The sequence below is a fragment of the Sceloporus undulatus genome, chromosome 5 (genome assembly GCF_019175285.1).
Source record: "Sceloporus undulatus isolate JIND9_A2432 ecotype Alabama chromosome 5, SceUnd_v1.1, whole genome shotgun sequence".
NCBI lineage: Eukaryota > Metazoa > Chordata > Lepidosauria > Squamata > Phrynosomatidae > Sceloporus > Sceloporus undulatus.
The window spans coordinates 106,873,149-106,887,111 of NC_056526.1; the positions used below are offsets into that span (position 1 = coordinate 106,873,149).

Here is a 13,963-nt window from a genome sequence, read left to right on the forward strand (position 1 = left end):
TGATGACAGATGGCATTTCTCCCCTCAATCAATATCTTGCAGCAGTAATGTGGATGAGGGAAAACAAGCTCAAACTGAATCCAGACAAAACAGAAGTACTTGCATTAGGGGGCCCCAAACCAGGTATCTAGGATCCATTGTAATTGAGCTGGCATGTATTTATGCTATGTTAAAAGTATAAAATTTATTGGCCAGGAAAAAAAGTTATAACTAACACGGTGAAATTCATTAAATAAAAATGTATCTATAAGAAATATATAACAGTACCCATCAGATTAAAATGCACTTCTGCAACAAATCACCTTAAATAGCAAAAGCCTACTGGAAGGAGAGTCAATGTTATCTCCTGACAGAAGGAAAACACAGATGGAACTAGCCTATACAGTTGGCCCTCCATTTTCATGGGGGATCTGTTCTGGACCTCCTTGCAAAAATGGAGGCTCATGCATATTCAAGCCCCATAGGCTTGAATGGGGTGTGTGCCCATTCATGGGCCCCACTGAAAATAGAGGAGGTCACCCATCTGCAGATTTTCAAGGTTGTGGATCACAGATCTACAAGTTAGGAGGAGCAACTGTACTTTGGTAGGAGTTTTAAACCCTAGGAGCAGCCACTGATAAAATTCTCTCTCAGGTCTCCACCAAATATGCCTCTGATGATGATAGGCCAGAATGAAAACACCCTCCTAAAGCTTCAAACCTGCGCAGGCTCATTTAGGAGAATGTGGACTTCAGGGACGTAGCGGAGGGGGGTCCTTGGGGTCTGGACCCCCCCTTCTATTAGAAAAATGAATGGTGTGTGCTGCTGCGCCACCACACCCAAGCCCCATTATAATGGTGGCACTTAGCCTGGACCCCCCCCCCTTCATAAAATCCTGGCTACATCCCTGTGGACTTTGAATCAGCCTGGTTTTTGATCAGGTACAGTATTGTATGTTGTAACCAGCACTTTGAATTGTACATGGAAATGGACCATCATTAGTCAGTGGTGATATTGAAACTATGGAATAATGTGCTCTTTAGAACCACTTCCAGTCCACAGGCTGTCTGCAGCATTCTGAACCAGCTGAGGTTTCCAAGTACTTTGCAAAGCCAGTCTTACATACAAAGTGTTACAGTACTCTAACTGGGATATAACCAAGACATGGGACACCACAGCAGGCCAGAGACAGAAATGGGTGCAGCTGGCTCACTAACCTTACCTCTACAGATGTACTTCCGGTCATGGCTGAAATCAAATTTCTTTTCCGTTTTCAGTTTTAAAATAGCTGTGCATCTAGATTTTAATTCAGTTATCTCTGGTTTTATTATTTTGTTAAAAATGAAGCAAATGTCCTTCATTTCCTTCACAATTTAGTATAGTTCCTCCACAGTATATGTTGAAATCTGATGCCTATTTATATACGATGGGGTAGATGATAATCCATGTTGATAGAGTATACAGGCCTACAGCTATTTAAAAGACTAAAAATCCAGTGTAAAGATGACTTAGACAAAACAAGGATCTATGACACTCTCAGTAAAGAATGCTGGATTGTTTCATATTGAGCATTACATGCTTTTTTAATTTATCCTTTTAAAACACCTCTCCAGCTGTTTGGAACAGCCTAAAAATACAAATAAAAATCATAAAAAACAAGACAATAACAACCACAAAAGCATTAAACAGCACAGTCTTCAGCCCTAAGCCAGAAAGAGCCTAGAGCCTCAGCATAGATCCCAAATGTTTGTCTAAATAAATCTGGTTATATGATGGACTCATCACATGAGGGTTACCACATGTTGCTTAATTTTAAATGTTGTGATGCAGCATTGGGCAACTGAAGGCATCACTGCAAACATACAAGAAAGACAGAAGCCATTAACTGACTTATCCTTTGTGTTGTTTCTGGTTATCTCGCTAATGTTCAGCTAAAGTTCTCTAGTAATTGGGAGAGGAACAAAAGCAATAGGGAGATGACTAGACATAAACAATGGGAGAAGACAGGCATCCATGGCATCCTGCTTTGGTCTGATTTTACCTATAACATGCTGCCTCTTTCTGTTTTTGTCACCATGTCACACATCCAAGTTCTTAATAGGCAGGGCACAGCAACATAGGACTACTTAAAAATTCTCGGAAGCTTACAGTCTTCCATTGTGTCCTCAGAATTAATTAGAATCTATGGCCTGTTACAGACTGCAAAAATAAAGCTGCTTCGGGTCTCTTTGGAGGTATGCTGTTTAAATGATGCATGCATCCTAAGAATCTGGAAGCTGCACCAAAGCTGCACTCCAGTGCTTAGGAATGGAGTGTGGCTTTGGCGCGACCTCCAGACTCTTAGGACCCATGCATCATTTAAATAGCATACCTCCAAAGAGACCCGAAGCAGCTTTATTTTGGCAGTCTGTAACAGGCCTTAGTAACATCAAAGCTTGGGAGCTTTAATTGTCCTTGATTACTTACAATGGGTCTACCATTGGTTAAGTGTTAGACTTTTGTTATTTTAAAAATAAAAATTATTTAAAAGTATTTTAAGAAACCTAGGGCCTGAACAGACAGGCCAAAATAAAGCTGCTTCGGGTCACTTTGGAGGTATGCTGTTTGAATGACACGTGCATCTTAACAGGCCAAAAGCTACACCAAAGCTGTGCTCCAGTCTTTAGAACTGGAGCATGGCTTTGGCATGGCTTCTGGACTCTTAGGACACATGCAGCATTTAAACAACATGCCTCCAAAGTGACCCAAAGCAGTTTTATTTTAGCCTGTCTGTTTGGGCCCCTAGTTTCAATGTCAAACGTCTTACCTTTACACAGCCCACAATACTACCTACAAAGCCCTACATGGCCTGGGTCCAGTCTACTTGAAGGAACGCCTCCTCCCATATAATCCTTCCCATACACTCCGTTCCTCCGGGAAAAATCTTTTACAACCAAAAAAGACCAGATTTGCGGTGACCTCCCAGAGGTCCTCCTCTGTCACCGCTCCAAAAACTTGGAATGACCTGCTGGAAGACATTCGCCAATTATCCTCATTGGGGGCTTTTTAAAAAGCGACAAAAACCTTTCTCTTCCAGCAGACTTTCCCTGAGTGATAACCGCCCAGAACCAACTCTGTCTGTCCTTCCTACTATATCTCCTCATCATTCACGGATTGCAGAATAATTTTGTAGTGTTGTATTGTTGTATATTTTAATAATGTTTTATGTTAATTTTATAGTTTGGGAGGGAGGGTTGGGTCAGGGTTTTGTGGGTTTTATTGTTTTTAGATTGTGTATGATAAACTCTTTTGTTACCTGCCTTGATCCCCAATAAATATATTAAATAAATTAAATATAATAAATAAATATATTATTATTGTTATTGTTATTATTACTAAAATATAAGATTATTGCTTTCTAACTTTTTTAGCTTTCTGCAAAAGCTACAATAAGAATTGATATGATCTATAATTGTACCATTAGTGTATAGTCGTGCATCACAGATATAGCCTTCAACTGCTGACCTAATATCACTTGCATCTGTAACCACCATACAATGTACATCTCTTACGACAGGCAAGGCCTAATAGTTCAAATTCATTCTGCCCGAAATCAGCAGAAATGTAAAAATAAACCTTAGTTAATTGCTAGACATCAATTTGGTAACTTCTGTGAAGTCAAATACACCAGAAGCCCTCTCATACCAGAAGAACTGTTAAATCTAAAGCTGTTGTTTGCAGAAACTAGGTAGGGTTAAAAAGAACTGACAGGAGGGACACAGCTTTGTAAAACTGACAATCAAATAGCTGAATAACTCAAAAGGCGGGCTGAAATCAGCAGTTGACTGAGAGCAGTGGTGCTGGAATCTGAAGTGGGGTGAAAGAGAGATTCCAGTGTTTTCCCTTTAACTCATAATAAGCTTCCTTTTCTATAGATTTAAGTAGGTGAAATAGTTTTCCCTTTTCTATGGCCAGTGCTGAATTCCACAACTGACTGGTGATTCTACAGAAAATGTAGAGCATAGAATGTAGCTCAGTAGGCATTGCTATGAACTGGGATGTGAACCAAAGAGCTTATGCTTGAAACTGACAGGCATTTTGACTTGCTCTTTAAAGTTCTGACCAGGATGGCTGAAAGGAGGGACTAGGAAAAAAAATATTCACTTTGCATATTTATTTAAAGAATTTATGTATCACTCCTCAGCCATCCAGTGCTCTCAAGATGAAGTACTGTACAAGAAATTAATACATTTAAAACATTAAACATAAACAGATGCAGTTCTAGTTCTAGTTCATCCTTATTATTGTCATAGACCAGCACAGTAAACAGATACAACATTTCAGAACAGACTAAAGCAATTGGTTTAAATTTAATTGTAAAATTACACACAGTGAAAACAGCAAGAGCAGCCACCGCCTGGTTTTAAGGCCTGAAGACCATGCAAAATAATACAATTGTCTTGGGTCCCTACTGAAAACTAAAAAGAGCGGATATTCCTTGAGAGAGATTTCCACAATCAGAGTTCCACATTTGTACTCACCAGCTTATCCTCTCATGAGCTAGTTAAGAAAATTAACTAGATATGTATGTGTGAATACTTAGGATGCTTTTTTATGGATTTTGTTAACACATTTCTTTTAGTGCCATTATTATAAAAACAACCATAGCTACAGAATGAATATGGTACACTCATTACTTAAATACATATGCTTGTAATAAGTGGATGTGTGACTAATAGGGATGAGCAGATTTGTCTAATTCATTTCTGTGGACTGCCTCCTTTTCTTACCTTCTGTTGCATGTTGAACAATTTTTTTCCATGCATAATTTTAAATGAAAAAAGTATGCATTTTCCAGACAGTTTTCAAATGGATGTATTAATGGGCACATGTCCCCAAAGACTTAAAGTTATTTGTGCACATTTTTAAAGTGTGCTGTGGGTGGATTTAAAACAGTTTTAAATGTATGCATACTATTAAACACTTTAAATGTGAAGCATGTCACTGTCCTGAAAATGTATGGTTTTCCTACTTCAAATTGTATAATTTTCTTTGCATTTTAAAAAAACTCAACAGAGAAAATTTCTTACTTATTGCGGATCACTGGAGGACAGAAGTTCATTCCATTTTTAAGTGCCAGCCTTTCCCTAGTATGCCATTCTTGTCCACTCCATTTCATTTGTGTTCATATCCTAAAAAGGCTGAAGTCATATCTTGCTACTGTTGAAGTTATTTCTATTCATTAAAAACTCAATTATTATGAATTTCTAAATATTACAAATTTATATTATTGCATTATTCAATGATTATTCAATAATTTGCTCTAGAAAGACAAAGCATTTCCTTAGGACTGGAGCATGGCTTTGGTGCACCTTCCGGACTCTTAGGGTGCGTACATCATTTAAACAGCATACTTCCAAAGTGACCCAAAGCAGCTTTATTTTGGCCTGCCTGTATGGGGCCATTATTCCTGTAACCACCATATTAATAAGGAATTGTTGAAGTTATATACCAGCATGTACATACCGTTTTCAGGAGTGCACTTAGCTGGGAGCTAATCTTGTTCAAGTTGATTTCAGCATTGATTTTCCCAATATGGACTAGAGAAAAGTTCCCCAAAATGGTTATATAAAGCTGAACACTGTATATGGGGAGTGAGGTGGTAATTATATGTATGGAGGTTGCGCGATGTTTGGCGGAATAACACAGTGTATGAGGGAGATAGGAGGAAGGAAGAAATGCTATTGGGGTTGTAAAGGGCAGAAAGTACTGTGATGGTGGAAGCTAAGTCAGATATCTTTGTGCTGGAGGGAGGGTAGAAATATTTCCACTGCCATGGCTACAGCATTATGCAATTAACTTTTATTTATTGGCCATTCTTAGTTCATGCAGTGATGGTGGAATAGTTTCAGTGGTCTGTCCCTAGAAGCTGATGGAGCTGAATTGTTTTGTGTAGTTTCCCAGGTGTCCTGCAATTTTAACTGATTTTGCATCATTGTTGTCTTATTATTTAATATAACAATTTTGAGTAAACAAATGGAAAATGTTGCATCTTACAGAACCAGGTAATCTTAGATGACATGGACTACAGCATTTTGTTGTCTTCCAGTTTAGTTTTCAGCTTAGTTTGGAGGGAGAAAGGATAATGCTTTCTCTGCTGAATGATGTACTGAAGGGAATAGATGCAGAAGTGGCTCTGGACTCTCAGTGCCCTTCAGGTTTTTTTTCTGGATCTTTCAGTGGCCTTCAGTACCATCAATCATGTTGTTCTCCTGGAACATCAGAATACAACAGAGATAGATGTGCGGGACTGTGAGGAACAGTGCTACAGTGTCTCTAAACTTACCTTTATGGAGAGATGAACCCAGAAGGTTGTACTGTGGGACTCCTGCTCTGTCCAACAGCCATTGGCTTTTAAGGTACCTATAGGCTCTATTTTGACCTCATGCATTTACACATCTACATAAAACTACCACCAGAGATTTAATCTAAAGCGTTATTGTCATAGTTCACCTGGATAAATGAGAAGTTAGTTGGTTGATTAGCAATCTGAAAGTCAAGAGCCAGAACCCAGGGAACCAAAACCAACAGAGATGTGCACAGAAGAGTAGTCTGGATTCAGGAACAGGGCAGTCTCTGAGCTGGCTTGGATGATCTGAGCTCCTGGAGTGGGTGATGGATGTTATTTCCCATGGCCACTGAATGCTTGCTGCCTGTGTTATGATGTTCATGCAAACAGATGAGGCCACACCAATGGAGCTGCATGTGTGCCAAGCTTCTCCCCAGACAATCCAATTCTGCTGATATCTCTAAGGAAGACCCAACACTTGTCAGCATGTGGATGATACATGTCTCTCCCTCTTATTTTCCCCAACCAGGGAAGATGTGAAAGCACTTAACTGGAAGCAGTTCTGGGATAAATGAAACTCAATTTAGATAAAAATGAAAGTACTTTTGGTGGGGAAACTTGCTGATTTGGATGAAGAGACCATCTGTCCGGGATGCTTTGATGGAGAGTTCCTGCATGGCAGGGGGTTGGACTGGATGGCCCTTGTTGTCTCTTCCAACTCTATGATTCTATGATTCTATAAGTGTTGGAGGGTGTTGACCTGAAAGACCAGGTTTATGACTTGGAGGTTCTCTTGGACCCAATTCTGTATCTGGAAGTACAGTTGGCATTACCTGCCAGAGATACTTTTAATTGTTTTCAGCTGACTTGTCAGCTGCACTCCTATCTAAAGGAAGCAATACCATAGTCATCCATACCATGTTGAGATCTACACTACAGTACTGTAACATGCTCTGTGTGGGACTTCCTTTAAAGAGAGTTTGGAAGCATCAACTAGAATGCAGATTTCTGATTTCTCATTCCAAACATATAAAACCAATACTGTACCAACTGCACCTGTAGCGAGTGTGTTTCCTGGCACAATTTAAAGTACCCGTGATCACATTCTTTGAAGGTCCCTATGCACCCGTACATGCCAGGGTCCCAGTTTACCTGTCTGCTAGTGGAATGTGTTAGCTTGTCAGGCATAATAGGTAGTAAGTTTATCAAATGTTTTACCTAGGATGTGTACATGAGCACCTTCATTTGACTGTTTTTAATCAGGAGTTTAAAAGACATAGTTGTTCCAAACTGATTTTAATGGAATGTAGGCTCATCCTTTACACTGCAATTATTAGCTATATTTCATCTGTATTTTATATTATCTTGTTTTAACCTTTTACTGAACTACCATTTTACCATGAATAGCCATTTATTCTATTTTATTATTTAGAACAATTTTAAAGTAATAAAAATGATGGAAGTATGGCCTTATAATCCAGAAAGTCCTCTGTTCAAATCTCATTATGGTTTTGAGGAGGCCACCTTTCTCTTAGTTTTGACTCCCCATGTTGTGGCAATTATTTGGTTCTGCTATTAGAAAGGAAGATCAATGTATCAGTCTTTATATGAAATATATTTAGGAAAAGCATAATTTATTTATGTGGTCAATTTTGTCGTAGGGCAATTGTCTTGTAAAGCAAATAGAAATGTAATGCTGTTGAATAGTCTTATGAATATAACGATTGCAAATGACTACTTGAAATTACATTTCGGGTCTGATGCAAGACAGATTCAGTGGTGACACTCTGTGGTGATCGCATGCATTGCTGCCAGACAACGTGTAAACAAGTGTCTGTTTCAACATTTTATTTTTATTTTTAATTTATTCATTTATAGGTTCAACACACTTTGTAATTAACTAAGTACCACTCCATATGACATTTTCCCCACATATAGGCAATCTGGGAGGGGGGCTGGTGGAGCAACACTATCACATGGAAATATATACTGGCAAGCTGGCTTTACTTGTGCTGGAACATATCTGTAAACATTTATTGTGGGAAGCCAGTTTTAGTGCTGGTACGCACTTCTAATGTCTCACTCATACCTTCCTAGTTTGTCAATTATGGTCATTGGCTGCATCCACACAGAAGAAATAATCCAGTTTGACACCAAGTGCCACAACAAACTACAGTTCCCAGAATTCGATAGCATTGAGCCATGACAGTTAAAGTGATTTCAAAACAGAGTAATTCAGCAATGTGGATGCAGCTGTTGTGTGCTTTCAAGTCATTTCTGATTTATGGTGACCCTAAGGTGAATATATCATAGAATTGTCTGGATTTGAGAGTGTGTGGTTTTCCCAGTGGGTTTTCAGTAAACAAATGGGGAATCAAACACTGGGCTCCAGAGTCATAGTCCAGTGTTCAAACCACTACACACTCAAGCCAGATAACACTGGTTATCTGACAGTTTATTCAGAAATACTGATAATTTTGAATATCAATGTTAAATTACAATGACCAAACATGCACAATTGCTCACAAGAATTTTCCCTTCTTGCTCTAAATCCAGATATAGATGAATGTTCATTTGAAAGGACCTGTGACCATACCTGTATCAACTATCCTGGAAGTTTTGAATGCCTGTGTCATAAAGGTTACACGTTGTATGGAATGACACACTGTGGAGGTTTGGAAAGACTTAGTCTTTTGTGTTACTTTTACATGTAATTCTGTGTTGAACTGTGTTCTTCTTTAAGATTTCAGAATTGCAGCAAGAAAAGGCATGGGAGGTTTAGCAGTCTTAGTGAGACCCTTAAACTACAATGTGGAAGGTTATAATTACAATTAATAATTATTGCAAGGACAGTCTAATTATTGGGGAGAGAAGGGGAAGATACAATGTTGTCCTATGATTGACTTGCATTGCACTTTTTAAAATTGTTTTGGATTTGCCAAGTATTTTTTTAACTTGCTATCAGTAGCATAATGACATAAATAATTACCATAGTTATAACTTAGATTATTAATGTGGGCAATAATTAATCTGCTTTAGAGTCCTAATATTTTATTAATCATCACTATTTTGTGCAGAAACAAATATGTCCACTTTCTGGACAGTCACTGAGTTGTACTGTGCAGAATCTAATTTACTTTTCCAAGCTATTTATATCTTGTTAAGACCACACATGAGTTCTTTCTGTGAAAACAAGTATTCTGTTCCTTAAAGTATCACTGTTGTCTTGTGCTCATGTGTGCCTTTATTGGAGCACCTTCCATAGTATCTGCAGTGATTCTTCTTGCTGGTCAATGACCGAATAAATTTTATATATATAGAAACTGCAGTGATTCTTTAATCGCTCTTGATATGTGCAGATTGCTGCCCTGAAAGCTGTGCTTTCCATGTTTGTATACATGCCATGCAGTGATGTACCTTCCAAAGGGACAAACTTCAATTGCTTGTTAGGCCAATATACAGGAAAGACACAAACATGTCAAAAACATTTTTATGTGTCCAGAGTGGGAACCATGACAGAAGCAGCCATACTGGCAGAAATATGACAAAGAGGATCTTTGGCTGTTTTATTCCCACTGAGTTCAAAGAGATTTAAGCAGCCTCACTGTACAAATTTGATCCCTAAATTAATTCTGATCCCTGCTCCCTATCTTTGCCACAGTGTGAGGACTTCGTCTTGTCCCATCTGTGTGACACACTGTGGGGACCATCTAAATGCCTGTAAAATACCTATGTGGATTTATGCAATTTCTATCCTTGATGGACACTACCCCTCTATATTCAGTGCTACCATTGCAGACAGCATGTCTGAATCCAGGCTGTCAGATAGATAGCATTTCCAGAGGCCAAAACTGTATAAAAACAAAAACAAATATTTATTACAGAAGCTAAACATAACACAACAGTTTATTTATTGGTTACATTAAAAACACCACACATTTTCCCGCTCCTCTTTATTTAACTAAGACCTTTATCAATCATTTATCTCAATCCAAACCTAAGAGTTTATTGCATCGCTAAAAACCCCGGCTTACCTTCTCCATTTTGAATTCTAATTCGGGATGCAGACGGGTATTATCAGATGCATTTTGCTGCCAATGCCACCAGCTGAGTGCAGCCCGCGTAACTTCTGGCTAGAATCCGAGCTCAGCCAGCTGATTTGCAAAACCGGGAGCTTTCCAATTTTGAAAATAGGGTGGCAGAGTGCGGCTTCCAGTTGGAAGTTAGCTAAGATTCACCGAGCCAGTTGCATACCGAATTAAAATTCAAAATGGGAAAGGTAAGCCGGGTTTTTTAGTGATGCGATAAACTCCCTAATCTAACTCAAACCATTTTCTATGTGCACACTACTAGACTAACTCCCCACTCAAACTGGACTCATCACCAGCCTTATCAAATATCCTCAAATATTCCACCAATCAGTATTCACTCCACCATTCCATTCTCTCTCCTCATTTACACAGAATAAATCAAGCATCATTTTCAAATACAATTCTATTACATCATAGACATATTTTAATTTATATGAAATATTTGGGGTACTGTATATTTCTGATTTAGAAGCAGTTAACTCTGGAACTGACATTTAAGAGACTGCTTAAAGAGAAGAAGTGAGTTTAATTAGTTTTAGCTCATCACTGTAAATGTCACATATAGACTGTGTACACAGAATGCACTTTGGCTCCAATCAGGCTCACCAATATGGTGGGGATTTTATTGGGCCACTTTAAAAGGAAAATCTTCAAATAATGGAAACACTTTCCTATTAAGGCCACAGGTTTACAGATATTTCCTTAGACTGTTACTGATTTGTTAAAAGCAAATATAATAAATAGTGGTATATTCCACTTTCATGCCTACCAAGAAGAGATTTACATGAATTTCCAGATATTTGATGGGGTAGAAATTGAAAACCCACAAACTGGCTTCTGGCCCATAGTAAGGTGTTATGCAGCCCTTATCTCCTGCCCCAACTGCTGGAAAAAAATTGTGTAGCAGTAAATCTCAATCAAGCCAGGTGTAGATGGATTCAAATTCACATAGACAGATGGTTGTACTGGATTTGGTGTTATCTGGTGAATCCCAGGTGGCGTTGGTGACTAGGAATCCTTAGGTAAAGATTATAAGCCAGCTACAGCACCATTTCAAACCGTTGTGACTTAGCCAGAATAGCATGATCCCTAGCTATCTCTATACTAGCATAATGCACTTTATGGTGGACTGCATTGAGGCTAACCTGGTAAGTTTAATTGGTTCTAAATGTAACCTCTAGACAATTGATTGGGACAAAAAAAATCCGAGCAGGTGACATTTCTTTTGTGTCCGTTAGATTGGTTACTAACTTTTTCTGGGACTGCATTGACACTGCAGAAATAATCCACATTGACACTACTTTAACTGTCATGGGTCAGTGCTGTGGAATTCTGGGAAATGTAGTTTGTTGAGGCACCAGAATTCTCTGACAGACAAGGCTAAATGTCTCACAAAACTATAGTTCTCAGATTTACATAGCACTGAACCATGGCAGTTGAAGTGGTGTCAACCTGAATGCGGTGGCTTAGTAGTTAAGACGCCAATTCTGATCATCAGAAGATCAGAAGGTTGACAGTTTGAGGTCTGAGTGCCACATGATGGGGTGAGCTCCTATCACTGATCCCAGCTTTTGCCAACCTAGCGGTTCGAAAGCATTCAAATGCAAGTAGAGTCATGCTGGCCACATTACCACTGGAGTTGTCTTTGGACAAGGCTGGCTCTTCGTCTTAGAAACGGAGATGAGCACCACCCCCTATAGTCAATTACAACTAGACATTCGTGTCAAGGGCTACCTTTACCTTTAAAACCTGCATTATTTCTGCAGTGCAGATGTGGCTTGTGATGATTTCAGTGTACTGGTTATTCTCTTTAGACAGTCAGACAGAATCCAGTAGGTGATTGTTAGGGTCTCTTCTGTCATACCACCCAGTTAGATCAGCTGGGCTGAAGAATTCAAGGGTTTTATATGTGGTAACCCCTCACTTCTGTAATTCTCTGTTGCTTTGCACTTTATATCTTCAGCCCAGACCTTTGTGGGAATTTTAATCAGTCATTTGTTTGCACTAGTCTTCCCTGAGTAGAAAATTTTAACTTTATGTGCCTGTCAGTCTGTCTACCTGTCCGCCTATCTATCATCTGTCTGCCCACGCATTTATGTACATATTTGATTTACATTCCATCTTTCTCCCATGTCTCAGATGCTAGGCATCTTTAACCATGATAACCATAAATTATGCATATCAAAATACAAATTAAATTGGTCATACTTTTAAAACACAAATTAAGGTAAAAGCTCGATATTATATTATATTATATAGTCCAAGCTATCCCTTTACAGCCCTGGTCTGTATCAGGCAAGCAGCTGCTGAAAGCCTGCCTGGGTAGAGAAGTCTTTGCCTGCCAGCAGAAGAAAACAGAGAAGGAATCAATCTAGTATCCCTCTGGAAGAAAATTCTGTAGTCTGGGGTTGGTCCACATCCTCACTAAACATATCTCTGAAGCTAGCAAGACCAAGGGAGACCTTCAGGGCACAAGGGGGGGGCACATTTTCTGCTTCACCAAGGTATTTGGCAGAGTTGGCTGTATTTATTACTATGACAGATCAGGCAATGCTAACACATTGGCTTTTATATTACAAAAGCACTCCTGGCTTCCATAGTAACCTAGGAACAAGGATCAGGAAACACTGAACCTACTTCTGAAGGGAGGTGTAACCCCATCCAGTACATGTTCAGTCCCTACTTCCTGATCTGCATTTTGACTGACCAAAAGCACCCCTGTCTTCTCTAGATTCAGCTTCATTTTATTTATTCACTTACAAGAATGGATAAATAGTTTGCAAGTATGAACTATCATCAGATAAGATTAACTCACATCACCAAGGAACCTTGGATGTATTACAATGAATCCTAATGGATTTACAATAATTTGCGAGTAGACATGACAGTCATCTCAATTTTATATTGGTATACATTTCTCAAATATGTACTCTCATTATTTCAAGCAGTCAGCATGAAGATGTGAGTCACTTTCAGTAGTTACTTTTCGGGCTGCAGTTCCCAAACCCCCCATCATGGTGACCAGTGGTCATGATGCCTGCCTGGAGGATTCTAGGAGTTGTAGTAAAAAAGATTAACTTTTCCAGGTTCTGAATTAAATGAAGGATATTCACAAATAATATATATGACACTATATCTTATCTGGTGACTTATATCAGTATTCATATATACGTTCACATTTTCCAGTATAACTTGTGCATATAATAGTTTACCCATACAATATAATACTAATCAGTTTAAATATACTTTCAGATATTGATGAATGCAGCATCAGCAATGGGAGCTGTGACTATGGATGCCTTAATACAATGGGAACATATGAATGTTTATGTCCACCTGGAAAGAAGTTGCATTGGAATAAAAAGGATTGTGTTGGTAAGTAACATTTCAAATTAGGCCTTGCCTCTTGTGAAGAAGAGAATATAAATAAATAAGGTACATGCCCACATATAATTGCCTATAGGTCATTTTTCAGTTTTATTTCTGGCCAGTGCAGATGCAATACAACCCTGTCGATTTACCGCCAAGATCACTTTGGATCACCTTGCAGCTTCCACGCTTTGTT

General features: G+C 38.8%; 2 protein-coding genes across 2 annotated transcripts in view; both read left to right on the forward strand.

Moving 5' to 3' along the window:
- Positions 1-13,963, forward strand: part of LOC121931679 (signal peptide, CUB and EGF-like domain-containing protein 1) — a 299,857-nt gene that overhangs the window by 202,780 nt on the left and 83,114 nt on the right.
- Positions 8,868-13,963, forward strand: part of LOC121930578 (signal peptide, CUB and EGF-like domain-containing protein 1) — a 29,465-nt gene continuing 24,369 nt past the window's right edge. The window contains exons 1-2 of the mRNA XM_042467099.1: positions 8,868-8,980; positions 13,651-13,773. Of these exons, the coding sequence (XP_042323033.1) occupies positions 8,965-8,980; positions 13,651-13,773 (139 nt within the window). The 5' untranslated portion in view covers positions 8,868-8,964. The remainder of the gene's footprint in view (positions 8,981-13,650; positions 13,774-13,963) is intronic.